Source organism: Puma concolor, chromosome D1 (genome assembly GCF_028749965.1).
Source record: "Puma concolor isolate L17-30 chromosome D1, mPumCon1.1.hap2, whole genome shotgun sequence".
NCBI lineage: Eukaryota > Metazoa > Chordata > Mammalia > Carnivora > Felidae > Puma > Puma concolor.
In genome coordinates, this window is record NC_141676.1 from 8,366,387 (window position 1) to 8,392,191 (window position 25,805).

At 48.3% G+C, this 25,805-nt stretch overlaps 1 protein-coding gene across 1 annotated transcript; it reads left to right on the forward strand.

The window, feature by feature from the left end:
* The first annotated feature begins 256 nt into the window (after nucleotides 1-256).
* On the forward strand, nucleotides 257-17,723 carry PLAAT5 (phospholipase A and acyltransferase 5). Its single transcript, XM_086677125.1, has 6 exons — nucleotides 257-407; nucleotides 1,055-1,139; nucleotides 3,188-3,296; nucleotides 12,955-13,063; nucleotides 15,093-15,355; nucleotides 17,452-17,723. Exons 1-6 carry the CDS (start codon nucleotides 317-319, stop codon nucleotides 17,542-17,544), a joined length of 750 nt encoding a protein of 249 aa, XP_086533251.1. The 5' UTR covers nucleotides 257-316; the 3' UTR covers nucleotides 17,545-17,723.
* The last annotated feature ends 8,082 nt before the right edge of the window (nucleotides 17,724-25,805 follow it).

Genomic DNA, 25,805 nt, shown 5'->3' on the forward strand with positions numbered 1-25,805 from the left:
CAATGCATTTGTCGCTCCTTAACGTCTGGCTTCTGCAGCGAGGTCGGATGGCACACCCCCGCCTCCGTGCCTACTGGCCCGCGTGGCCTTCCGCCCCACGGATGACCTCCGCCGCCGCCCTCCCCCGCCTTTCCCGGGCCTCCAAGCGCCCCCGTTCGCGCCCTCTCTGTTCCCTCGGCGGTGCGCGCGGCGCGCCGCGCGCCCCCGCCGTTGGCCGCGCGCCCCGCGTTCCGGGATTCGCGCCCCTCCGTCCGCGGCTCCGCCGACCTGGGGCAGAGCCGCCTGGGCCGCGCCGGCGCCGAGCCGCAGCCGCGGGATGGGCCTGAGCCCGGCCGCCCCCGGGAAGAGCAGGCTCCGCCTCTCCCGCTCCCCCGGGCCCCGCCCCAAACCCGCGTCCGGAGCCGCAAGTACGCGGCCCAGCCGTGACCCCGTCGGCCCGGGCGCCGCCGCTGCAAACGGGCGCCTCCCCACCGAGCCGCCGCGCCCGGGCCTGGAGGCCCTACTGGGAGGTTCTCGGACCCCCGCGCCGAGAAGTCACCAGAGTTGTCTTCCAGGCCCCTTCTCGTAGCTACGTGTTGATGGCGCAAAATGCCGGTTAACCGGAACGAGTGCACGCTCGGGAGGGAGCGTTTGATGTTCATTTCATCAGCGCGAGCCCTGCGACTCTGTTTGGGGGCGGAAGGGCTAGCGGGGTGGCAGTCCCGGGCAGGCGGAGTTGAGAACGGCTCTAGGCTTCTAGCTCCTCAGAAGCTTCTGCTGCCGGGTTTAGTCCCGGGATTTCTGGGCTCTCCCTCCACCTTCTTCCCCATTCTATCCCGGAGACTTCCAAAGTCTTTCCCAACCGGAGGAGCCGAGACCTCTCCAGCACCTAGTCCCACAGCCCCCTTCGTTTACCCCCCAAATTGACTGAGGGCTGACCAGGCCAGGCTGGAGCTCGGAGCCACCTTCACAGAGATGTCCTAGGCGCTGCCTCCAACTCTCCCTTCACAGATTTCAAGGTCTGTAGGAGGCAGTTGTGGTTTAAATAGCATCTTCCCTCCCCTCTCCCCCTTAGAAATAGCCTCTCAAGCGTTGGTCCAGCTCTCTCCCAAGCACCTGCAGCAGGGAACCTCAGAACTGGACAGAAGCGTCCAGGAGGGGTAAGAGTCAGCCTACGGAGGGACTGGCTTTTAGGGTGGGGGGAGCCTTTTGAAGAACCGACTTTGACGGCAGCTCTTATAATTCCGGAGGTGGTTTTCAGAGGCACCAGCCTACCACTAACCAGTAACCGGAAGGCTCGTGTGCGCCTGATAATAACCAGATTGTGACCAGGGCTTGGGGCCACTGACAGGACCTGCCTTGCGGCAGCTCTAGTCACAATGTCTTGCCCAGAGCCCTGAGGACAGAATCGCTTTAGAAGAATGCTTACAATGTGGCCAGTTGGTCTCACTAATGAATGATGAGATCTTCTTGCAAATTTCCTTAATTCACTTTAATTGAAAACACGGTTTGCTTCTTTTGAAGATTTTAAGGGTCTAAAAGTTCCCCAAAGAGCTATGTTGAAAAGGAGGGGTTCTGTCCACTCCCATACACTATACTTTGGAGAAGGGGTGAAGCATAGGGAAAGGTCAAGAAAATGCCATTTTTTTGGTTGGTGATGTACCAGACGTGTACATATGGTCTCTCATTTAACTCTCTTGGGAATTCTGAGAAAAGTACTTTCTTCTCTGTTTTATAGATAATCAAACTGATGTTCAGACAGATTTATTTACTAGCTCAAGGTTGGACAGCAAATATCAGAGCCAGGATTCAAACCCAGGTCTTTTTTTTTTTTTTTTAAGATTTTATTTTTTGGGGGGGCACCTGGGTGGTTCAGTTGGTTGAGTGTCCCAACTTTGGCTCAGGTCATGATCTCACTGTTCGTGAGTTCGAGCTCCCTATCAGGCTTTGTGCTGACAGCTCAGAGCCTGCTTCAGATTCTGTCTCCTTCTCTCTCTGCCCCTCCCCCACTCACACTCTGTCTCCAAAATAAACACTAAAAATTTTTTGTAAAGATTTTATTTTATTTTTATTTAAAAAATATTTTAAGTTTATTTATTTATTTATTTTTTTGACAGAGACAGAGACAGCGTGAGTGGGGGAGGAGCGGGGGGGGGGGGAGTGCGGAGAGAGAATCCCAAACAGGCTTCATACTGTCAGCACATAGCCAGATGCAGGGCTTGAACTCACGAGATCATGAGATCATGACCTGAGCTGAAACCGAGAGTTGGATGCTCAACTGACTGAGCCATCCAGGCTCCTCAAATATATATATACTTTTTTTTGAAGTAATCTCCAAACCCAATGTAGGGATTGAACTCACAACCCTGAGATTAGGAGTCACGTGCTCCTAAGGCTCTATCGACTGAGCCAGCCACGTGTCTTTTTGACCCCAATATATTTCACCACACTATCCCAAAGCCTATTCCTGCCTTTGGTTTCAGCCCTCTCCTGCAACATTTTGTTTAAGGGACAAAATCTACTGATTTCTTTCATGACACTTGCAGTTACACTGTTGTGGCCTAATGAGATTTCTCAGAAATATGGAGCAAGTTGTTGGAAGAAACAGCTCAAGAGTTCAAGGGGCTTGCCTCTCACAGCTGGACCAGAAGAGAGAAGGGAGGGAGCAGAGTTCTACTGCATTTCATTAGAAGCCATTATGTACTATTACCAGTTTTTTAAAGCTATGTGCAAGTGTCCCTTTGATAAGTAAGAAAGATTATCAGCAATTTATTTTTATTTTTTTTAAATGTTTTTTTTTTAATTATTTCTGAGACAGAGCGTGAGTGGGGAAGGGGCAGAGAGAGAGAGGGAGACACAGAATCGGAAACAGGCTCCAGGCTCTGAGCCATCAGCCCAGAGCCTGACGCGGGGCTCGAACTCACGGACCGCGAGATCGTGACCTGGCTGAAGTCGGACGCCTAACCGACTGCGCCACCCAGGCGCCCCTATCATTAGCATTTTAAACAATCGTCTGAAAAGCATTAAATGGCAGTGATTTCGTACGACAGCTAAATGCGCGATCGCAGAAACAAGCCTTGGGGAAAATGTTTCCTAGAATCTGAAAATTGAAAGGTATCTTAAAATCCCACATCTGAAGTGATGCAGAATTTCCAGTATTTGTGAAATAGTGTGATTTGTTAACTACGTGATCCCAACATTCATTTAGGGAGGAGCCCGGAGTTAACTTGGAGACCACACCCAGCCAGAAAAGAGCAGAGTCACATTCAACCCCGAAGCCTGAGAGCGCAAGCAAGTTAGCAAAGCAAGCCGCCAAGGTGGGCCTCACAAGAATTTTTAGCGCGTATCTTTAACGTGCCTGTGGCTTCTCTGCAGACTGTGTTTTACTTTATTTAGACTGTGTGGCAGGTTGAACTGCCTAGCGACTTGGGATGTTGGATATGCCTTCAAAAATTCTTTAAACACAGCTTTGTTGAACTCTTCATTGAACTTTATTGAGGTGTAAATGACATGCAATAAATTGCACATATTTAGAATATATAGAGTTGGATGTGTTGTGACATATGGGTGCACCCATGAGACCATCACCGTAATCAAGATAATGAACATCTCCATAACTTACGAAACTTTGTTTCCCTTTGTAAATCCCCCCCCCTTCTTACCTGCATCCCCAGGAATCACCTGATCTGCTTTATGTCACTATATATTAATTTGCATTTTCTAGACATTTATGTAAAGGAAATCATATCGTACATGCCCTTTTTGTCCATCTCCTTTCACATGATTTCATGTAATTATTAAAGTTTAAAGATCCAGGGGCGTCTGGGTGGCTCAGTCAGTTAAGTGTCTGACTTTGGCTCACGTCATGATCTCGTGGCTCGTGAGTTCGAGCCCCGCGTCGGGCATTGTGCCGACAACTCTTCGGATTCTGTCTCCGTCTCTCTCTGCCCCTTCCCCCGCTCACTCACTCTCTCTCTCTCAAATTTAAATAGACATTAAAAACAATTAAGTTGTATCCATATTGTTGGGTGTTATTAATAGTTGATTCCTTTTTACTACTGAGTAGTATTCCATTTTTTTTCATTCACCTCTTGATGGGCATTTGAGCTGTTCCCAGTCTCTGGCTCTTACAAATAAAGCTTCTATGGACATTTGTGCACAAGTCATTGTACAGACATATGCTGTCTTTTCTCTTGGGTGAATATGTAGGAATGAAATGGCTAGATCATACGGTAGATGTATGTTTAACCCACTGTTTTCCAAACTGATTGTGCCATTTTACATTCCCACCAGAAGTGTGTGAACGATCGAGTTTCTCCGTGTCCTCATCAGCATTTGGTATAGTTAGTGTCTAATGTTAGTTATCCTAATAAGTATGTAGGGATCTCATTGTGGTTTTAATTTGTATTTCCCTAATGACTAATGATATTGCACATCTTTTCATGTGTTTATTTGCCATTCACATATATCCTATTTGGTGAAGTGTCCAAATCTTTTGCCCATTGTTTGCCTTGGGTTTGTGTGTTTGGGAGTTCTTCAGACATTCTTTGTGCAAGCCCTTCATCAGATACGTGCTTTGCAGTATTCTCTCTCGAGCAGGGGAGTGGGGCAGAGGGAGAAAGAGAGAATATCAGGGCCTGATCCCACCACTCCAGGATCACAACCTGAGCTGAAATCAAGAGTTGGACACTTAGCCGACTGAGCTACTCAGCTACCCCTAGATATTTTAAAGTTTTAGTTTGTTTTTTTTTTTTTTTTTACATTTACATTTACATCTTTGATACATATTGAGCTATATGGTGTGAGGTACAGATTGAAGTTTTGTTTTGTTTTGTTTTCCTTATGAATATCCCGTTGTGCTGGCACAATGGTTGAAAAGACCATTCTTTCTCCATTGAGTTGTCTTTGTACCTGCGTAAAACCCAGTTATCTATGTACCGTAAGTCTCTCCCGGAGCTCTCTATTTTGTTCTGTTGATCCTACTTGTCTATTGTGGGGCTAGTACCGTACTATCTTGATTACTATAGCTTTATAATAACTCCTGAGATCAAGTAATGTTAGTCCTCCAACTACAGAGGACTCTACAGAAAGCCTTCTGGGATTTTAAATTTTTTTTTTTTTCAACGTTTATTTATTTTTGGGACAGAGAGAGACAGAGCATGAACGGGGGAGGGGCAGAGAGAGAGGGAGACACAGAATCGGAAACAGGCTCCAGACTCCGAGCCATCAGCCCAGAGCCTGACGCGGGGCTCGAACTCACGGACCGCGAGATCGTGACCTGGCTGAAGTCGGACGCTTAACCGACTGTGCCACCCAGGCGCCCGCCTTCCGGGATTTTGATGGGAATCACATCAAATCTTTAAGAGAATTGATGTCTTAGATGTGCTGTCTATTTCTGTGATTTCCCTCAGCAGTGGTTTATAAATTTCAGCATACAGATCTAGCACCTCTTTTGAAAGATTTTCAGATCTTCGGTCAGTATTTAATATTTTTTGGTGCCCCTGAAATAGCTTAAAATTTTTTTTCAGACTTCAATTTTGAAAACTTAAACTGAAAAAAATGTTAATGTCTGACCGTTTGTTGCTAGTGATCGGAAATACTTTTTAAGTTTATTTATTCATTTTGAGACTGCACGCGTGTGAGACAGGGCATGAGCAGGGGAGGGGCAGAGAGAGAGGGAGAGAGAGAATCCCCAGCAGGCTCCATGCTGTCAGCATGGAGCCCAGGATGGGGCTTGATCCTATGAGCCATGAGATCATGACCTGAGCGGAAATCAAGAGTCAGACGCTTACCCAACCGAGCCCACTACAATTGACTTTTGTAGATTTACCTTCAACCTTACTTACTTGCTTTAGTACCCTTTGGGGGGTAGATTCCAATAGACCTTTTACATAGGTGATCACATCATCAGCAAATAAAGATGGTTTGGCATTTTCTTTTCTAATCTGGATGCCTTTATTTATTTTTTGTCTTCAATTGCACTAGCTGGGAATTTCAGTACAATGCTTAATAGCAGGGTGGCAGCAGATGTTTGTCTCATTCTTCAACTTAAAGGGAAAACATCCAGTCTTTACCATTTAACATGATGTAAGCTTTAGGTTTTTCATAGAGCCATTTTATCAGATTTTTTATCCCTTTTTAAATTTGTTGAGAGCTTTTTTTTTTTTTTTTAAATCAGGAATAGACATTGAACTTTAACAAGTGCTTTTTCTGTACCTATTGAGATCACAGTTTTCCTTTTTTAGTTTGAATTACACTGAGTGGTGCTCAAATGTTCTAACAACCCTGAAATACTGGGTTGGGGGGGGGAACCCGCACATGGCCATGATGTATCCTTTTTATACATTGTTTGATTCGATTTATAGAATTTGGCTTAGAATTTTTTTTATTTATATTCATAAAGGATATTGATCTGTGATTTTATTTTCTTGTAATTGTCTGGTTCTATATTAGGGTAGTGCTCGCCTTATGGATTGAGTTTGGAAGTATTCTCACTTCACAATATTCTGTGTAGAATTCATATCATTTCTTCCTTCATGGTTGGTAGAATTTACCAGTGAAGTCATTTGGGCTTAGAGTTTTCTTTGTGGGAAGAATTTTAATTACAAGGCTACAAGAATTTTAACTACAAACCCTTGGTAGATATGGGGTGGTCACTTGATCTGTTTCTTCATGAGTGAGCTTTAATGGCTTGTGTCTTCAAAGAATCTCTGCCGTTCTTATAATTTGTCAAATTTATGGGCATAAAGTTGTTTGTAATATTCCCTTACTGCCCATTTACTATCTGCAGAATGTGTAATAATGTCATCTCTCTCATCCCTGATATTGGTAACTTTTGTCTTCTCTTTATTTTTCTAATCAGTTTGGTTAGAGTTTTATCAATTTTATTGGTTTTCTCGAAGACCTCGCTTATGATTTCGTTGATTTTCTTTTATTGTTTTCTATTTTCTGTATCTCTGCTGCTGCCCCATTTGTTATCATTTCCTTTCTTCTCCTTACTTTGGTGTTATTTCACAATTCTTATTTATTTATTTGTTTATTTTTTTTGAGACAGAGAGAGAGAGAGAGAGAGAGAGAGAGAGAGAGAGAGTGTGTGTGTGTGTGTGTGTGTGTGTGTGTGTGTGTGAGAGAGAGAGAGAGTAGGGGAGCGGTAGAGGGAGAGAGAGAGAATCTTAAGCCGATTCCACGCCCAGTGCAGAGCCTGACATGGGGTTCAAACTCTCGACCATGAGGTCATGACCTGGGTTGAAATCAGGAGTCGGTGGCTTAACTAACTGAGCCACCCAGGCACCCCTCACATTTCTTTGTTAATGTCTTAAGGTGGAAGTGGAGGTCATTGATTTCAGACCTTTCTTCCTTTCTATTATAGGCATTTATGACTATAAACTTCCCCGTTTAACACACTTCATATGGTTTGAATCCATTTGAAATTTATTGAGACTTGCTTTATGGCCCGAAATATGGTCCATCTTGGTAAATGTTCTGTTAGCTCTTGAGAAGACTGTGTATTTTGCTATTATTGGTTGGGGTATGCTATAAATATCAGTTAGGTCAAGTTGGTTCATAGTGTTATTCAGGTCTTATGTTGATATTTTTCTATTAATTACATACAGGAGTATGAAATTTCTGAATATGATTATGGATCTGTTTCTTTCTCCTTGCAGTTTTATCAGTTCATTCTTGATGAATCATGGGGCCTGTCATTAGACATGTAGACAGTTAGGGTTATTATTTATTCTTGATAAACTGATTCCCTTACTATGAAATTACTTTCTTTATCACTAGTAATATTCTTTGCTTTGAAATCTACTTTGTCTGATAGTATAGCCACTCTAGCTTCCTTTCTTTTTTTTATTTATGTTTATTTTTTATTTTTTATTTATTTTTTATGTTTTTATTTATTTCTGAGAGAGAGAGACTGAGCACGAGTGGGGGAGGAGCAGAGAGAGAGGGAGACACAGAATTCGAAGCAGGCTCCAGGCTCTGAGCTGACAGCAGAGAGCCCGATGCAGGGCTCGAACCCACGAACCATGAGATCATGACCTGAGCCAAAGTCGGACTCCCAACCAACTGAGCCACCCAGGCGCCCCAGTATAACTTCCTTTCAGTTAGTGCTAGCATGGCATAAAATTTTCTTGCTTTTGCTTGTAACCTATTTATGCATTTATATTTCAAATAAGTTTCTTGTACGCAGCATGGAGTTGGGTTTTGCTTTTTAATCCAATCTAACAGTCTCTACCTTTTTTTTTTTTTTTTGATGTTTATTTATTTTTGAGAGAGAGAACACGAGCAGGGGAGGGGCAGAGAGAGAGGCGGACAGAGGATCTGAAGCAGGCTCTGCACTGACAGCAAAGAGCCCGATGTGGGGCTAGAACTCACAAACCCTGAGATTATGACCTGAGCCAAAGTCAGACACTTAACTGACTGAGCCACCCAGGTGCCCCAAACTTTACCCCTTTAAAGTGTATAATTATAATGCACGGGTTTTTAGTACATTCAGAGTTGTGCAGCCATTGTCACTAAAAAATCTTGGAACTTTCTCAATATTCTCAAAAACCTCTCTACCCGTTATCAGTCACTTCCCGGTTTCCCTCTGTCCTAGTACCTGGGAACCCTACTTTTTGTCTCTATGGATTGACCTATTCTGGACATTTCATGTTAATGAAATTCAGTATGTGTTTTTTTGTGTCTGGCTTCTTTGACTTAACATAATGTTTATGAGGTTTGTCCATGTTGTAACATGTAGCGGCCCTTCATTCATGTTTATTGGTGAATAATATTCCATTGTTTGTATAGACCACGTTTTGTTTAGCCATCCATCAGTTGATGGACATTTAGGTTGTTTCCATCTTTTGGCCATTGTGAATATCGCTGCTACGAACATTCATGTACAAGTGTGGACATAGGTTTTCAGTTCTCTTGGATGTAAGTTACCTTTTATTTTAAATTACAGTTTTTTTTTAACGTTTATTTATTTTTGAAGGAGAGAGAGAGAGAGAGACAGAGTGCAAGGCGGGGAGGGGCATAGAGAGAGGGTGACACAGACTCAGAAACAGGCTCCAGGCTCTGAGCTGTCAGCACAGAGTCCGATGGGGGGCTCAAACCCACAAACTGTGAGATCATGACCTGAGTCAAGGTCGGATGCTCAACCGACTGAGCCACCCGGGCGCCCCCAGTCAGTTGCCTTTGAAAAGAACTGAAGTTATAAGAAAAAAATGAAGAGATTGGACCCAGTGTTTTTGAAGGTATCTTCTAGAGGTGGTTTTAGTGTGATATGATTCTAGGTGCTGAGAGTTGGCTGCAGAAGTTGACTATCCCAGTTACTGTGGGTTCATTAAGACCCTGTGCATTGTACTCGCTTAAAGGAGGTGAGGCTTTTGACCTCTTTAGTCAAATAATGATCCTGACAGTCAAAGGTTTTTATTTCTCATTATGTGATAGAAGAGGATAGGGCCAATTGATTCTATGAAAGAAGAGGAAAGTGCCAATCGAGTTGGTCTTAGTTATATTGTTCAGGAATGTAGCATTGTCGATGATTAGAACATTATTACCAGGCCAATGGATGATCAAGTCCAGCCACCAATAAGAATTTCCGTTTCTGGGGCGCCTGGGTGGCTCCAGAATGTTTCAAGACCATTTTGTTCAAATGGTACTCTAAGGACTGACTTAGCTTAACAGAGAGCAGAGCAAGTGGGTAGCAGTCATAAATGTTCATGAAGCCCCCATATTGCACAATATATAACAAGGTTGATATTTTTGTAAGTGTTTTCAGTTTAATACTTTACCAAGTCAGACTCTTTAGCAAGCTTAATGATGCGGGAAGTTGCTGTTGCCCTTCTAGCTGCGGGGAGGACATCACCTTCGACATTTTAGAAGATTGTTTTTATTTTTATTATTTATTTATGTATTTATTTAATTTTTTATTTTTTAAAAATGTTTTTATTTATTTTTGAGACAGAGAGAGACAGAGCATGAGCAGGGGAGGGGCAGAGAGAGAGAGAGGGAGACACAGAATCGGAAGCAGGCTCCAGGCTCTGAGCTGTCAGCACGGAGACCGACGCGGGGCTTGAACTCATGAACTGTGAGATCATGACCTGAGCCGAAGCCAGACGCCCAACCGACTGAGCCACCCAGGCGCCCCTAGAAGATTGCTTTTAAACAATCTTGCAGTTTTAAGGGTAGGCTCTGGAATCTCATTTGATAACACTATAAGCAAAAAGCAGGTCTGTAGGACTCAATGTTACTGGCAAAAATGTAGTAAGAGATGAATAGGATTTTACTTAATAGCATTGAAATAAGGACTATCGAAGTTTCCTTGGCTACATTTAAAAAAAACTTTTTTTTTAACATTTATTTATTTTTGAGACAGAGAGAGCATGAACAGGGGAGGGTCAGAGAGAGAGGGAGACACAGAATCTGAAACAGGCTCCAGGCTCTGAGCTGTCAGCAGAGAGCCCGATGCGGGGCTTTGAACCCTCGAACCATGAGATCATGACCTGAGCCGAAGCCGGAGGCTTAACCGACTGAGCCACCCAGGCGCCCCAGAGTCTTATTTTTTAAAAGTTCCCCAGGTCATTTTCATGTGCAACTAAGGTGGAGACCCAAAGCTCAATAAAATCAATTTAGTGATTTCTTAGAGAAAATCTAGCAAGGGGGTGGTAATTCTTGTTGACTATTGAGTCTGTTGTGAATCACATTCAAGTTTTTACCTTACTACCCCGATCCAGTGGTAATACTGCAGGTGAAGAGTGTTAAGGAACAAAAGAAAACTCCTGAAAATTCTAAAATCCCCTCCTCTTCCCCAAAGAAAAGAACATCTCTTGTGAATATAGATGTCAAAATCCTCAACAGAATACCAGCAGACTGAATTCGTCAACACAGAAAGAGGATATACACCGTAACTGAGATTTATCCCAGGTGTGCAAGTTGGGTATAATACCCTCAAATAAATTAATGTCATACACCATATTAATGAAGGACAGAAATAATGTGATCTTATCCTTGTACCCAGTAAAGGCAGTTAGCAAAATCGAGGTGAATGACGGGCTGATGGACCCAGGGTTGCCTGGGGCTGGGGTTAGGAGATGGGAAGGTCGACACAGGCACGAGAAATCTCTTCGGATGTTTAGGACAATCCACGTTCTCACTTGGATGGTGGTGATGGTTAAGCAAACTTTGTGAATTTGTAACTTGGAAAAGAAACAGGTGAACCCCCTCCCACCCCCCTTTTACTTCCAGGAGGTTTGGCCCAGGCGAATGGCTGTCCTTCGCCAGGGAAATAGAGCTGGGAACGGGGAGGTGAGCTATAGCCTTGAGGAAGTTAGGCTATGTGGGCAAATTGTTGCAAAGTTGGCGTAAGTGACAAGCCACTGTAAAGTTGACGGCTCGGTGGGGTGGTTTGATTGTCTAAACTGGCTCTGACCTTCCTTTCTGGGGGAGGAATCAGGGAACAGACCTTCTTCCCAGGACGAACAGGGATAGTTTAGGAGGGACGCACATTACAGAAGGAGGGATATGGGATAGGAAGGATATGAGAGTTTCTTTCTTTTTCTTTCTTTCTCTTTCTTTCTTTCTTTCTTTCTTTCTTTCTTTCTTTCTTTCTCTTTCTTTCTTTCTTTCTTTCTTTCTTTCTTTGTTTCTTTCTTTCTTTCTTTCTTCTCTTTTTCTGCGTCCAGTCAAGAGATGGAAACACACAGTACGTTAAACAGGGGGAGATTTACTATAAAGAATTATTAAACTACGTAAGAGTAACTACAGGATATGAAGAAACTTGGGGCGCCTGGGTGGCTCAGTCGGTTAAGCATCTGACTTCGGCTCAGGTCACGATCTCATGGTTGGTGAGTCAGAGCCCTCCATCAGGCTCTCTGCTATCAACATGGAGCCTGCTTTGGATCCCCCCCGCCCCTCCCCCACTCGTTCTCTCTCTTTCTTTCTCTCTCAAAAATAAATAGACATTTAAAAAAAAAAGATATAGGGGCGCCTGGGTGGCGCAGTCGGTTAAGCGTCCGACTTCAGCCAGGTCACGATCTCGCGGTCCGTGAGTTCGAGCCCCGCGTCAGGCTCTGGGCTGATGGCTCAGAGCCTGGAGCCTGTTTCCGATTCTGTGTCTCCCTCTCTCTCTGCCCCTCCCCCGTTCATGCTCTGTCTCTCTCTGTCCCAAAAATAAATAAACGTTGAAAAAAAAAAATTAAAAAAAAAAAAAAAGATATAAAGAAACTCAGTATGGTCTCCCAGGGCTGAGGGAGAAAACTCAAGGAAGGACAGGCTTGGAAGGGATTGAGACTCGGTTAGAGAGGTGAGCAGAGAAGTTTGGTTTGGCCAGGCTGGGACGGCACCGTGACTGCTGGGCAAATGCAACCCTTTGGAGTGTGTGTGGGGAGCTGGCATGCAGAGGAGGGGAGGACCCTTTGGACCACAGGTGGTCCACGTGGTGACCTGTAGAGGAAATCGGGACATCAGCAGGTGCAGGAAGTGTCTGGGCACTGATGTCTCCATCAAAAGGGCCCCAGAAGGGTTATTGCCAGGCCAAGGCTGCAAGGTGATGGGGTCGGAGGGATCCGGCTCAGGCAGAGCTCCACTAGAAGTCCTCACACCCACACTACTGACCATCACCCTCCTCACCACCACCCCCACCCCCGCCCCTGCAGGAGAACCCCTTCCACAGTGCTCATTTTCAGGGAGAAAAGCTGAAAAGAGTTCCAGCACATATCGCAGAACTTATCTGGAGAGTGCACTTGGAACCAAGGGGCAATACATTGATAGCTGGCACAGTTAGCCTCTGTGGCTTTCATAACGAGGGTGACAGCAGGAGGGGGGGTGGGTCCTTTGGTCCCATGTGTGGAGAGAGCTTCTTGCCGCCGGGATTTCTGTAAAGCGATGGAATCCGGTGGCTTTAGGCTGAGCGGTAGCTGCTCTCCAAACCGGGTCCTTGGGCACGTGCAGTTTCTTTCTTCGATCTTATTTCTTCCGTCACAGAGCAAACCAAGACCCAGACCTGGAGACCTGATTGAGATTTTTCGCATCGGCTATGAGCACTGGGCCATCTACGTGGAAGACGACTGTGTGGTCCATCTGGCTCCCCCGAGTAAGAGTGGATACTCTATTGAAATGTTGATATTGATATTGAAGTTAGCAGAGTGAAAAGAAATACAGTTAGTTATCATGTTCCTCAGCTGCTGCCTTTCATTAGCCGTAGAATTCTCGAAGCATTACCGGGCCTTAATTGAACTGGGTGATGGAGCCTGATCTCTTGTCTACCAAAACCCACTGAGTGTCCAGCCCTAAGGGAGATGGAAAGTCAGAAAGTGTCCCCCTGTTCCCTGAACCTCAGTCCCCCTTCCTCATATTTCTGAGGGTTCCCCGGGAGGAGTGCAGATGCTTACAGGTTCCGATCGTCCCCAAATGCTGCTTCCGGCTCCCTGATCGCTTGGGCCCCTCTGCCCGCCCTTGTCTCCCTGCGCTTTCCACCTGTCCGGGGCTGCTGGGCCTCATTGTGGACCCAGCTGTTCTTTCATTTGTCAGCATTGCCTCCCACAAAGGCTGAGATGAAACTGGCAGCTGATTAAAACTTGAGTGGAGACCTGATGGGAGGAAGCGGGGAAACTGACAGAACAGAACAGGAAACTGACTCAGTTAGCTGGTCGCCTGGGGCAAAGGGCCCTGGAGGAGCTGGAGAATATGCATATTCTTTGATGCCTTTGGAATTTTGCATCCTGTGCAAGGACTGCCCAGTTCAGGATGGAATTACAGAAGGGCACTGGGTCGGCTCACGGCTCTCACTGCCTGGGGCTCCGTCCTCCTCCTTGGGCCGAGCCTCTCACCTGCTGGGACCTTCCAGCAGGGCAGAGCCCCTCTCCCATGCCCCGCCTACACCCGGACAAGGTGAAAACTGCTCCCCCGTTACAGTTTCCTCCACCTCTCCTTCCCAGACTGAGTCCGGGAGCCTCCAGTCTTGTATAACCAGAGAGGTCGCTAACAGTCAGGTCCCCACCCTCCCCGTCAGATCTTCCTCTGAAAATGAATTCTGCTCCTCAGAGCTGAATTCCCTGCTGCCAGCTCTTGTAAAATCAACAGAGAGTCTTCTAATACGGAAGGACAGAACAAGGGACACTTCCTGTTCTCAGACAGCTTTCAGAGGAAGAGGGTACCCACCTTGGCGTATCCATATGGGCTCGGCAGAAACACAGTCTTGGTTTTGGATTGCGACCGTCCTGGTTCTGGGCAGGTGCTTGACCCTCTCTGAGCATCTGTGTGTTCTAAGGACTGAATATGATAACATAACCCCTTTCAAATGTTTCTCTTTTCGAATCCGTGGAATGCTGTTTCCAAATCCCAGTGTTTGAGTGGAGAGAAAGGCATCGTGGTTCTGGCTGGAAGCTGAGTGGGGTAGCAGTGAGAGGCCTGTCTGCTTGGGCTCCCCTGTGCCCAGCGGTGGCTGCGGAGGGAGGCAGGTCACGGAGCCCCACACCCGGGAGCTGACACTTACCTGTAAGGGTGCTTAGCGCACGTTTGCAAAGATGCTGAAGTCTGGTTAGGAAAGCCAGACTCAAAACTCTTAGGACTCTGTCAGGTCAGTGCAACACAGGATGGAGTCCGGGGCTGTGACATAAGGTTCTTCTGGAGTTTTATAAGAGAGAGAGATTGCTGCGGGGGTTGACCGTGGGGAGTGCGGTGCAGGGTAAAAGTCTTCATGGGCAAGTTGGTCCTGGGCATCTCCTTTCATCTGACTCCCATCCTCTTCCGTGCCTTTTGATTTTTGTTTAAGCGTATTTCTTTATTTTGAGAGACAGAACATGAGCGAGGGAGGGGCAGAAAGAGAGAGAGAGAGAGAGAGAATCCCAAGCAGGCTCTGCACGGATCGGTACAGAGCCCCAGGCGGGGCTCGAACTCACAAACTGTAAGATCCAAGAGTCGGATGCTTAACCGACTGAGCCACCCAGGCGCCCCCTGCCATGCTTTTTATAGATGGTGAAGCCGAGGCCTCGGAGGGAAGCAGCTTGACCAACATCCTGGCCGGAGCCAGTGCTCTGCACGCCCCCGCCCCCGCCCCCGCCCCCCCCCCCCGCCCAGCTGTCCCTTGCAGGTTTCCAGCTTGTGTTCATCTGGGTCTCTAGGTGAGGAATTTGAGGCCGGCAGTATCAGTTCCATCTTCAGCAACCAGGCCGTGGTGAAATACAGTCGCCTGGAGGACGTGCTGCACGGCTGCTCTTGGAAGATCAACAACAAGCTGGATGGGACGTACCTGCCCCTGCCCGTGGACAAGATCGTCCGGCGCACGAAGAAGATGATCAACAAGATGGTGCAGTACAGCCTGATTGATGGGAACTGTGAGCACTTCGTCAACAACCTCAGATACGGTGTGCCCAGGAGCCAGCAGGTAGGGTGCCTTTGGCTCCGCCGGTGGCTCCTTGCCCGGCTCTCCTGGGGCCTTGTCGTCCCAGTCACTGGTCGGAACGGTGCGCGTGGTTTCGTATTCTTTGTTGCACTACTGGGTTTCTGCTTTTTTTTTTTTTTTTTTTTTTTTTTTTTAATTTTTTTCAACGTTTATTTATTTTTGGGACAGAGAGAGACAGAGCATGAGTGGGGGAGGGGCAGAGAGAGAGGGAGACACAGAATTGGAAACAGGCTCCAGGCTTTGAGCTATCAGCCCAGAGCCTGACGCGGGGCTCGAACTCACAGACCGCGAGATCGTGACCTGGCTGAAGTCGGATGCTTAACCGACTGCGCCACCCAGGCGCCCCATGGGCTTCTGCTTCTACGGGGCTTTACGGTTCAGGAGGTATTTTCGCCGCTAGGAACCCACGGAGGACTGTAGAGCAAGGGCCCTGGGCCGAGTCCCAGCTTGGCCGTGTGTCTCCTTGGTCAAACCATTTTTATTTCTGAGACCGTTTGTTCTTTTACAGGATGGGGATGAACCGAGGTCCATACTTTATTGTTAAAGCTGCAAACTAGCGGCGACATGTGGCCCGCAGACGTGTTTTGCCTGGATGAGTAGTAGTTTCTTTTTTTTAATTTGAATGACTTGCCAGCATTTTTTTTTAATGTTTATTTATTTTTGAGAGAGAGAGAGAGAGTGTGTGTGTGTGTGTGTGTGTGTGTGTGTGAGCAGGGGAGGGGCAGAGAGAGAGAAGCAGGCTCCAGGCTCCGTGCTGTCAGCACAGAACCTGATGCGGGGCTCGAACTCACAAACTGTGAGATCATGACCTGAGTCGAAGTCGGATGCGTAACTGACTGAGCCCCTCAGGTGCCCCAAACAGCATTTAACCACGTAGAGATTTTATATAAAAGGATCTGGACTCACAGCCTCCCTAGAACAACTAATTGATCAGGCCGTCAGGTGCGTATCCCTGCTTGCCGACACGCTGTGGGGCCAAGCGTGTCTGCCTCTTTAGACGGGGTGTGTGTGGCGGGGGTCAGGTATGCCACCTTCCAGTTTCACCCGCTTAACCTGCCTGGCCAGCCGGGGCTGTGTCTGGGTTTATGACTTCCCACCACACAGAGCGGAAGTAAATCCAACCAGGCACAGCCCACGTGTTCAAGAGCTTTGAAAACCTAAATATCTGTGACAACTTGAGCGGCCCTTGTTTATATCCGGTCCTTACTAAAACCCCCTGAGATGAGTGGAGGACGTATTTGTCATCCCCTTTTTCATAGATTAAGAAGTCAGGACTTAAAAACTAAATAAGTAAAAATAAAGATTAATTGTAAGAAGGAAAAAAAAGTACCAAGAATGAAAGGTAGGACGTAATGTTTCTGCTTTTTTTCCTATGTCTTTTTATGTTCTCTCTGGCTGCGGAGCTCAAATCCCAGTCTGTCTACTACTGCTGAGTGTGAGCGGGTCACCCAGCCCCCACCCCTGCCCCCTCTACTTTGTGCACCTTCCCCCTTTGTACTCTGTCCACTCGTGGCCCGTACACCGTTCTTGGGAGGCCTCACTGCAGGGCCGAGGGCTTGGGGATTCCGGTGTGAAGGATCGCCTGTCCCCTGAGCGTTTGTACATGAAAAGAAGACCCCCAAGGATCAGATGGATTATAGGGGGCCTTCTCTGGAGTGTGGGCCAAGCTTAGACACTAATTCACTTCGTGACTTTGTCCCAGTGAGTTTTGTCCAAGTGAGTCCCCCTCCGTGGCTCTCAGATTCCCTGTATGTGGAATGAGGGCCCCTGTGGCTGTGCCGCTCTGAGATCCTTTGCCTCTGAGCCCTACACTGGAGGCAGACCCTGAGCCGAATGGACTCCGAGGGAAGAAGGGGGCCAGGAGCCGTGGATGCCCGTGGGGGAAAGGGAGAGCATCTGCCTCGGCTGTCCATCCCGGGCCATCCTGACTTCTCTCGAATCTTTGGAAATATAGGCCAGCCAGGTCGCTTCCTCCTCTAGAAAAAGACTCCAGGCAGGCCGGTTCCTGAAGGGGAGGGGTGAGGCGTAGGGGTAGGACGGGGCACAAGCCTCTGAGTGTGAACCCCTCTGCTCTGCAGGTGGAACACGCCCTGATGCAAGGCGCGAAAGCTGCCGGTGTGGTTATTTCAGCTGTGGTGGACAGCATAAGGCCCAAGCCTGGCCCCGTCTGAAGATGCTGGAAATTCCAGGCAGAGGAAGAACGGCTGCCACCAGCAAGGACAATCACAGCCCCTTTCCTCCCCTTGCCTTCTCTCGCCAGAGCTCCTTCCGAGAAAATCGGGAGCTTCTGGAGGAATCTCGAGTGTATCCAATTACCCCTCCAGAAATACATCCAATATATGTGATCATAGATCCATGGACTCTCGGGGTGAGAAGAACCGAATATTTATTATGCCTCCCCTAGGCGCCAGGCACCGTGCTAGGCATCATTTCATATACTTGTTTCATTTTATTCTCTGTGGGAAGGGTCTTGCTTGTTTCCGAGGCCGACTCTGGTCTGCGATGCCTGAGTACCATCTGACACATCCCGGAAACCTCGGCTCGAACATTCCCAGAAACGAAGAGCTCTTCAGAAGTTCTTTTTCTTGAGCTAAACGCCTCCGGATTTTGCATTCATGCGAATGCTGCTCTTTCTGACCCACAGAGCTGTGCAGGGGGAGGAGGATTTTAAGGGAGCTCGTGACTTGCGATTCAGGGTCCTCGGTGCCTTAATCCGAGAAAATCTTTCTTGGATTAAAAAAAAATCATACATCAGCCTTATTCTTCATTGTTTAACCACCCCCCCCCACTTAATTTTCTTCTTTTTAAAGTTTTTATTTTTATTTTTGAGAGAGATTGCGCGTGAAAGCGGGGTAGGAGCAGAGAGAGGGGGAGAGAGGCAGAGAACCTGATGCGGGGCTTGAACTTAGAAACCGCGAGATCATGACCTGGGCTGAAGGCAGATGCTTAACCGACAGAAACACCCAGGCACACCCCACCCCCCACACTTTCAAGTATAATCCACATCACCATTTACTTTGCTTTTTTTTCTACCTTACAATCACCAGGAAATATGAAATTGTTATTTTCACCGATTTCAGATGAATATTTCAAATGATTTACACAGTGGACTTCTGTGTGAACGAGGGAGGGGAAGGAGTGATTTTTTGTGTGTTGACCGTTGTTGGTGTGATAGATCTAAAATTATGACCAGGGGGACTGCTGGGTGGCTCAGTCGGTTGGGCGTCTGACTTCGGCTCAGGTCATGATCTCGTGGTTTGTGAGTTCGAGCCCCACGTCGGGCCCTGTGCTGACAGCTCGGAGCCTGGAGGCTGCTTCAAGTTCTGTGTCTTCCTCTCTCTCTCTCTACCCCTCACCCACTTGTGCTCTGTCTCTGTCTCAAAAATAAATAAATGTAAAAAATAAATAAGTAAGTAAATAAATAAATAAAATAAAATAAAATAAAATAAAATAAAATAAAATAAAATTATGACCAGGGATGGTTGGTGCCCTTTGAGAGCTGAAGCCATCCAGGAGAGCTAGAAAAGGGCTCCTGGAAAGGCTGGGAGAGCAGGACGGAACCCCCAAAGCATTTCACATAAGATCTGTCAGGATCTCCCATGAGCCTTTCTCCTGTTTGGAGAAAGCAGACCCTCAGTGAAACTCTTCCATTTTTCCCCCCTTCCATTCTTTTCTTGGCGATCCAAACTTGACCGTACCCTCCTGTTTCTTCGATGCTTGAGTCTGCGTGTGCGTCTCTGTCTTCCACCCGCCCTGCCCGATGACCTCCCTCTTTGCTTTGCGTGGCATTTCCAGGCGTCGGTAGAGAGAGCCTGTGCCCTCATTTCTGTGAATCGGGGATGAGCATAAAGCCATTACCTCTTATCGCTCCCATCATCTCCCCCGTACCCCCTCTCCAAAATCTGCTGAGCCCCCGATACCTCTCCCTTCGGTCTCCTTCCTCATTATGGTCTGGGTTGACACGTTGAAGCAGAACGCAGCCGCCAGGAATTTATATTTTCTGGAGTCTATTCCTTTTAGTCTTAAATGAATTCAGTCGTGTATTAGTGACCCTTTTGATTCTGAGGATGAGACTTTGAACTCCCCGCCCCTTTTAATCCTTACTCGAATAAACGGGATGTTGTTTGATCATCAAACAAACAACTCCCCCACACCAGGGAGTGTTTTGGTGACTCCTAAACTAAGGGCTTATCCATCGCTTATGCTGGGGACAGAAAGATGCTTCCCTGGTTTCTTTTCTGGTTTGCACCCGGTGGGGCAGAGGGCCTCTGCCTGAACCCGTGAGCAGCGGTGGGGGGAACGGCAGGGAGAAGTTGAGTCGGTTGGAAGAGACCACCTGCCGGCTGGCCAGCCTCTGCTTCCCAGCTGCCTGTAAAGCCGAGGGGTCTGGAATGCCCACCCCACACCTTGCAGACGTGGGGGCAGAGTTTCTTGAAGCGCCGTTTAAAACTCCGGGGCGGTGTCTGCGGGGTTCTCGGGTAAAAACTGAAATCTCTGCTTTGAACCCTGGGTGAGGGTTTTTACTCTCTCAGGTAGAAGGCCCATCCCCCCCCTGTTCTGGGAAATCCGAAGGGAAAGCAGTGGAAATGGAAGTGTTTCTGAGATGTCAGACCCGGATCTCTCGTTTGGGTGCTTATTTTTTAGTGTGTATTCCTTTTCACTTTTGGGGGCTGGGCCGGGGCGGGGGGGTGCGGTCAGTGGTGGTCTTGGTTCACTGGGCGTGTCACAGGGAAAGTCGGAGAACTTGAACGCGCTGCGTTCCCTCATGGCGGGGAGGGGGGCCCTGTGGCCGTGACACATGAGCCGACAGGTGCTTCACGCGGTCCAGGTGCGTGGCTTACTGCTTGAGAGGCTGAATTCAGGAAAAAAAAAATTCAGAAATAAGTTCTGCCGAGGTTAAGTGGAGAGGGATTGGTTAAGGGATCTGGTTTCGCAGACTGGGAGCGGGACGTAGGGAGTAGAAAACGTCAGTCCAGTTGGGGATGCCAGCTGCATAAAAGAGAATGCAGCCCTCCACTGGGGCAGCAGGCCGGAGGCTAAGGGGGGAAATGGACAGAGGGGAGTCCTGGGACGCCAGGGGTAGCGATAAGCTGCTCCCCAGGTCCTGGTTTGAAGTTTTTTTGTCTACTGTGTATAATCACCTTTTGTTATTCTCAAGCCTTGTCTTCGGAAGGGGAGTGGAGAGCCAGTGCACAAGCCGCGGTCCCCAGGAGAGCTGCGAGGGAAGAGGCTCGGGGAGCACTGGAAGGAGTCCGTCAGAAGCCAGCAGCCCAGGGAGTCTCCCTGTCCATGTCCTCTGGAAAACCCTGGGAGAGAACTGGATGTCCTGTAGTCATGCAGGGGCGGGGCTTGGTCAAAAAAGTGGCATTTTGGGGGTGCCTGGGTGGCTCAGTCCATTGAGCATCTGACTCTTGATTTTAGCTCAGGTCACGATCCTAAGATCATGAGATTGAGCCCCGCATTGGGCTCCGTGCCGGGTATAGAGCCTGCTTGATTCTCTCTCTCTCTGTCAAAAAAAGTAACGTATCTTTTTAAAATTTATTTATTTTTTTAATTTTTAATGTTTCTTTATTTTTTTTTTAATTTTTTTTTTCAACGTTTATTTATTTTTGGGACAGAGAGAGACAGAGCATGAACGGGGGAGGGGCAGAGAGAGAGGGAGACACAGAATCGGAAACAGGCTCCAGGCTCCGAGCCGTCAGCTCAGAGCCCGACGCGGGGCTCGAACCCACGGACCGCGAGATCGTGACCTGGCTGAAGTCGGACGCTCAACCGACTGCGCCACCCAGGCGCCCCGATGTTTCTTTATTTTTGAGACAGAGACAGAGAGTCAGAGTGCAAACAGGGAGGGGCAGAGGGAGAGAGGGAGACACAGAATCCGAAGCAGGCTCCAGGCTCCGACCCGTCAGCCCAGAGTCTGGCGCGGGGCTTGAACCCACCAACCGTGAGATCGTGACCTGAGCCGAAGTCGGATGCTCAACTGACTGAGCCACCCAGGCGCCCCTAAAAAAAGTAAGATTTTAAAGGGAAGGATGGCGTCTGAATCTGTAGGACTTGGATGCTTATAATCACACAGCGTCCAGCACAACATAAGGGCAGTGGGAATTGAACACTGCATTCTGATGATGATAAAGCATTTTGACCCCCACACTGTTCCTACCGAAACTTCTTTTGTCACGTTAGCAGAACAATAAATGGTTATGCAAACTCTGAGAAGGCTATTTGGGCCACCTAAGGCTCTGTTCTCTCAAAGTTTCCGTTCCCAGGGCTATCGAAGCCAATTGTTGGCCAAGCAGACTCTCTGAAGAGAAGGCAACTATTTATGAACCTTGTGGTTTGGGCTTTTTTTTTTTTTTTTTGCTTGATTAGTGTTTTTGTTTTTGTTTTTTTTTTTTTTTTTTTTTTTTTAAATTTTTTTTTTCAACGTTTATTTATTTTTGGGACAGAGAGAGACAGAGCATGAATGGGGGAGGGACAGAGAGAGAGGGAGACACAGAATCGGAAACAGGCTCCAGGCTCTGAGCCATCAGCCCAGAGCCCGACGCGGGGCTCGAACTCACGGACCGTGAGATCGTGACCTGGCTGAAGTCGGACGCTCAACCGACTGCGCCACCCAGGCGCCCCTTTGTTTTTTTTTAAGAAATATTTTGGTGACCCAAATTGTTCAGTTTGCCAGGTTAAAACCAAAAGATCAGTTTTGATATTTGTTTTCAGACAGATTGCTTAAAGTTCAGCTCCAGAGGTAAAGCATAGTGGAGTTTATAGCAGTGTGGGTGATGCTTTGTCAAGGAATCATTTGGGGTACTTCTGCCCCAGAAGGAGGGCTTTTGAAAAACTCAGCTGAGCCCACAGCTCCCGCCGTGTCTTTTCCTCTTGACGAAAGGTGGCTTCCTTCACCTTTGCCTGAACCCACGAGCAGTGACCAGGGTGGCAGCGAGAAGTTCTGAGTCAGAAAGACGAGGCCACTGTGGCCTCAGCTGATTTTCCAGAAGAGTGGCTTTCAGGTGATGTTAGCAGCAGAGCCCTCTCCTCAAGCGTGATGTCATCGAGCTGCCTGATGGCGTAAAAGGGATAAAAATGGAGTTAGTTCTGGGGCTCCTGGGTGGCCCAGTCGGTTAAGCGTCCGACTTTGGTTCAGGTCACGAACTCACGGTTCGTGAGTTCAAGCCCCGCGTCGGGCTCTGTGCTGACGGCTCAGAGCCTGGAGCCTGCTTCTGATTCTGTGTCTCCCTCTCTCTCTGCCCCTCCCCTGCTCCCGCTCTCTCTCTCTCTCTAAAATAAACGTTAAAAAAAAAAAAAGACATTTCTGGGGGAGATTGAAACTGCAGTTAAGTCTCATTTAAGAAAAAAAAAGTCTGACATCATCTACAGCTGGACTCATCTACTCCGGGATGTGACAGTCACTTAAACAAGTAAATTCCTCACTCTGCTTATTGTTGAGTTTTCCAGCCCTTGCAACTGAGAGAGTCCTAAGACAGGTCTATTTGCGGCTCTGGAAATATCTAGAGAAAGAGACTTCGAGAAGCTTCTAAAGGGTTATTTCCCCATCTTTGGAGGATGACAGATCAGTCACGATATACACGCATCTTTCCACGCTTCTCTTTATATATCTGCCAGGGTCCTCGGGCTTGGAGTGTCATGGGTATATGTTCTTGATGGACACGGCTGGTGAGTCTCCCCCACGCCCCCTTCCCGAGCCCAGCCTTGCAGAGCAGTAGTCCTGAGTGTGAGCCCCCTTGCATCAACGCCCTATAAGCAGTTTTCCTATTGCCCGGTGAAGTCCCACGGCTCCGGGGGAGGTGCCTCGGGGCTGCCCTGGGAGACGTGGAAGACCTCCGCTTCCGCAGGGGAGCTCGACATCCTGACACTTCTCTGTCCCCCTTGAGCCGAGAGGGTGGCGAAAGCGCCCCCGGCTGGGCTCCCGCAGCTGCCCTCTCCTCCCGGGGCGTCAGTGTCTGGGCCAGCTCGGGGGCACCCACGACTTGCTGGTCTCTGCCATGTCGATCCCGCAAGGCTGATTCGTGCCAAAGAAATTCTGATGCTCTGTGGCTCCCCGGACTGCATTTTCCCCCATCTCCCGGGAAGAGAACACAACTTGTTGCTTCTGCTCTGTGAGTAGATACCGCGTGCGGGCAAATACACCTCTCAGCATCTGGAGGCTGCAGAGCACCTTGCATCCCAAACGTGGCACAGATCGGCTGCAAAAGCTTATCCTACCCACTAGCATCTACTGCTACTCACCTCCTACATGCCCCCCCCCCCCTTAGGGTCACATGCAGACTCTGCCTCTGCCTGTGATCCCCGTGGTGGCTGATGCTGTCTTTGGTCCCTGCCCACCTTGTCATGGTTATGCCTCTCTTTGGCCCTGAAGTACTCTCTTCCCCTAGTTACCTCTGGGTTCATCATAAAGCAGCTCTTGGTCTCAATTTCCTTATTTCGCCAAGTGGGGACATTGCTGCTATAAACATTTACCCACGTAAGGCACTGGGTAAAGCAGGTTGAGTGGGGCAGCTGCCTAAGGGGCCGCAGAGCCTGCAACGAAGGTGATATGGAACATGGTGGGGGGGGGGGGGGATGAAGGTCCTAACCCGTTTAAAACAGTGCCTAGAACAGCATGAGCACTCCGTGAATGTCACTATTATTTTTCATTTTTTATAATGTGTATTTATTTTTGAGAGAGAGAGAGACAGCGTGAGCTGTGGAGGGGCAGAGAGAGAGAGGGAGACGCAGAGTCCGAAGCGGGCTCCAGGCTCTGAGCTGTCAGCACGGAGCCTGACCTGGGGCTCGAACTCATGAACGCAAGATCAGGACCCGAGCCGAAGTCAGACCCCTAACCGACTGAGCCACCCAGGCGCCCCGACGACGGCTTTAAAATAACATGACAGGCCGGTTCTCCAGAACCGTATGATTATTGTGGATCAGGAGGTGAAGGAGTCGGGCAGACAAAAGAGCACATGACTGCAGGACACCTCACCATCTTGGATCCTTGCTCGTTTTCCAGTAGGTCCCAGAACATGCTCTACTGTTGCAGATCAGGCTCCCTGGGATGCAGACTCTGAGACAGAGGTTTTCGGGCAGGAAGTTCCCTGGGGGAGGATGAGGAAGCAGAACTTGGCAGAGAGAATTGAGCCGCGATGCTGTCACGGCAAAGGCCTGAGCCAGCCTCCGGGGAGCTGGGGAGCTGCAATAGCCCTTATGGGGTTGTCCCGCAGTGAGGACGGAAGGCCAGTCCTTTACTAGAGGGCCTCTGTGTTTATTGGCTGGTGGCTGCAGGCTGCCAAGGACAAGGGGTGACCCTCCCAGGGAGGGTCTCAGTTGGGAGCTGTCAGCCGTCAACACTCCTAGCAGGTGGAAAATGCATCCTTCAGTCCTGAAGACAGTGGGGAGCGGGCAGCACATCACGCGTGTAGGCAATCCACAGCAGTGCACACGGTGATCACGTTTCCAGGCGCCACGATAGTTTCTGGAGAGTCAACAATAGAAAGAGTCCTTGAGAAGTTCAGCCTCTGGAGGGGATGCCCACAGCACAGAAAACCAAAGTGTCATCTGCCCTCCACAGACGCTGTCCATGCGATTCTGTTGGCAGATAGCAAAATGATTCCCGTTTGGGGGTGCGGGTGGGGTAGGGATGGTGTTTGGATTTTTAAAAATTTTTTTTTTAACGTTTATTCATCTTTGAGAGACAGAGACAGAGCACGAGCAGGGGAGGGGCAGAGAGAGAGCGAGACACAGAATCGGAAGCAACTGAGCCACCCAGGCACCCCTGGATTTTACTCAACACCAATGCAAGAGTTGCAGACGAGCTTTCCCTCAAAGCCAAGTAACTAGGCTCTGCGAAAATACAACTTCGAAAAAATACAACTTTCCGTCTGTTTAGAGTCCCAGGTCTGCCTGACAGCATCGGTACTCAGTTATTTCAGGTTTAAGGCGAGTCATTTCCGAGTATTTTCTTCTCTTTCTTTTGCTCCTGGATGATAGATACCTTGAATGACACGGAAGAGGGTGGAGTCGTACCTATTTCCTCTCCTCTGTTGCTTAACATCCGCCTCAGGTGAAGTCCCTGTGCATGCACCTTGTGGAGGAAAAAGGTGCAGTTCACACCACTTTCCACCGGGGGGCACCCTCCTCAAGACTCTGAAACTCCTTCCAGCCATCCGTTCTTAGCTCTAGCTGTTCTCTTGGCCTGTTCGCCGCCTGGGGAGGGGAGGCTTGGGTCTGCATTCACACCCTTCCCGTAGTTTAGCCATCCGTACTTTGCCGCTTCCCTACCTTTGTGGCAGGGGAACATCGAGAGTGTTGTCCGGTGACAAAAGTTCCTGTTGGGAGTCTTGCACAAATTCGTTCCATCCTCAGTTCCCCAATTTTAGGGGGGGGGGGGGGGGCAGAACCCAGCATATATGTTGTCACCCGGAATAGGACATATTTTAAGCTC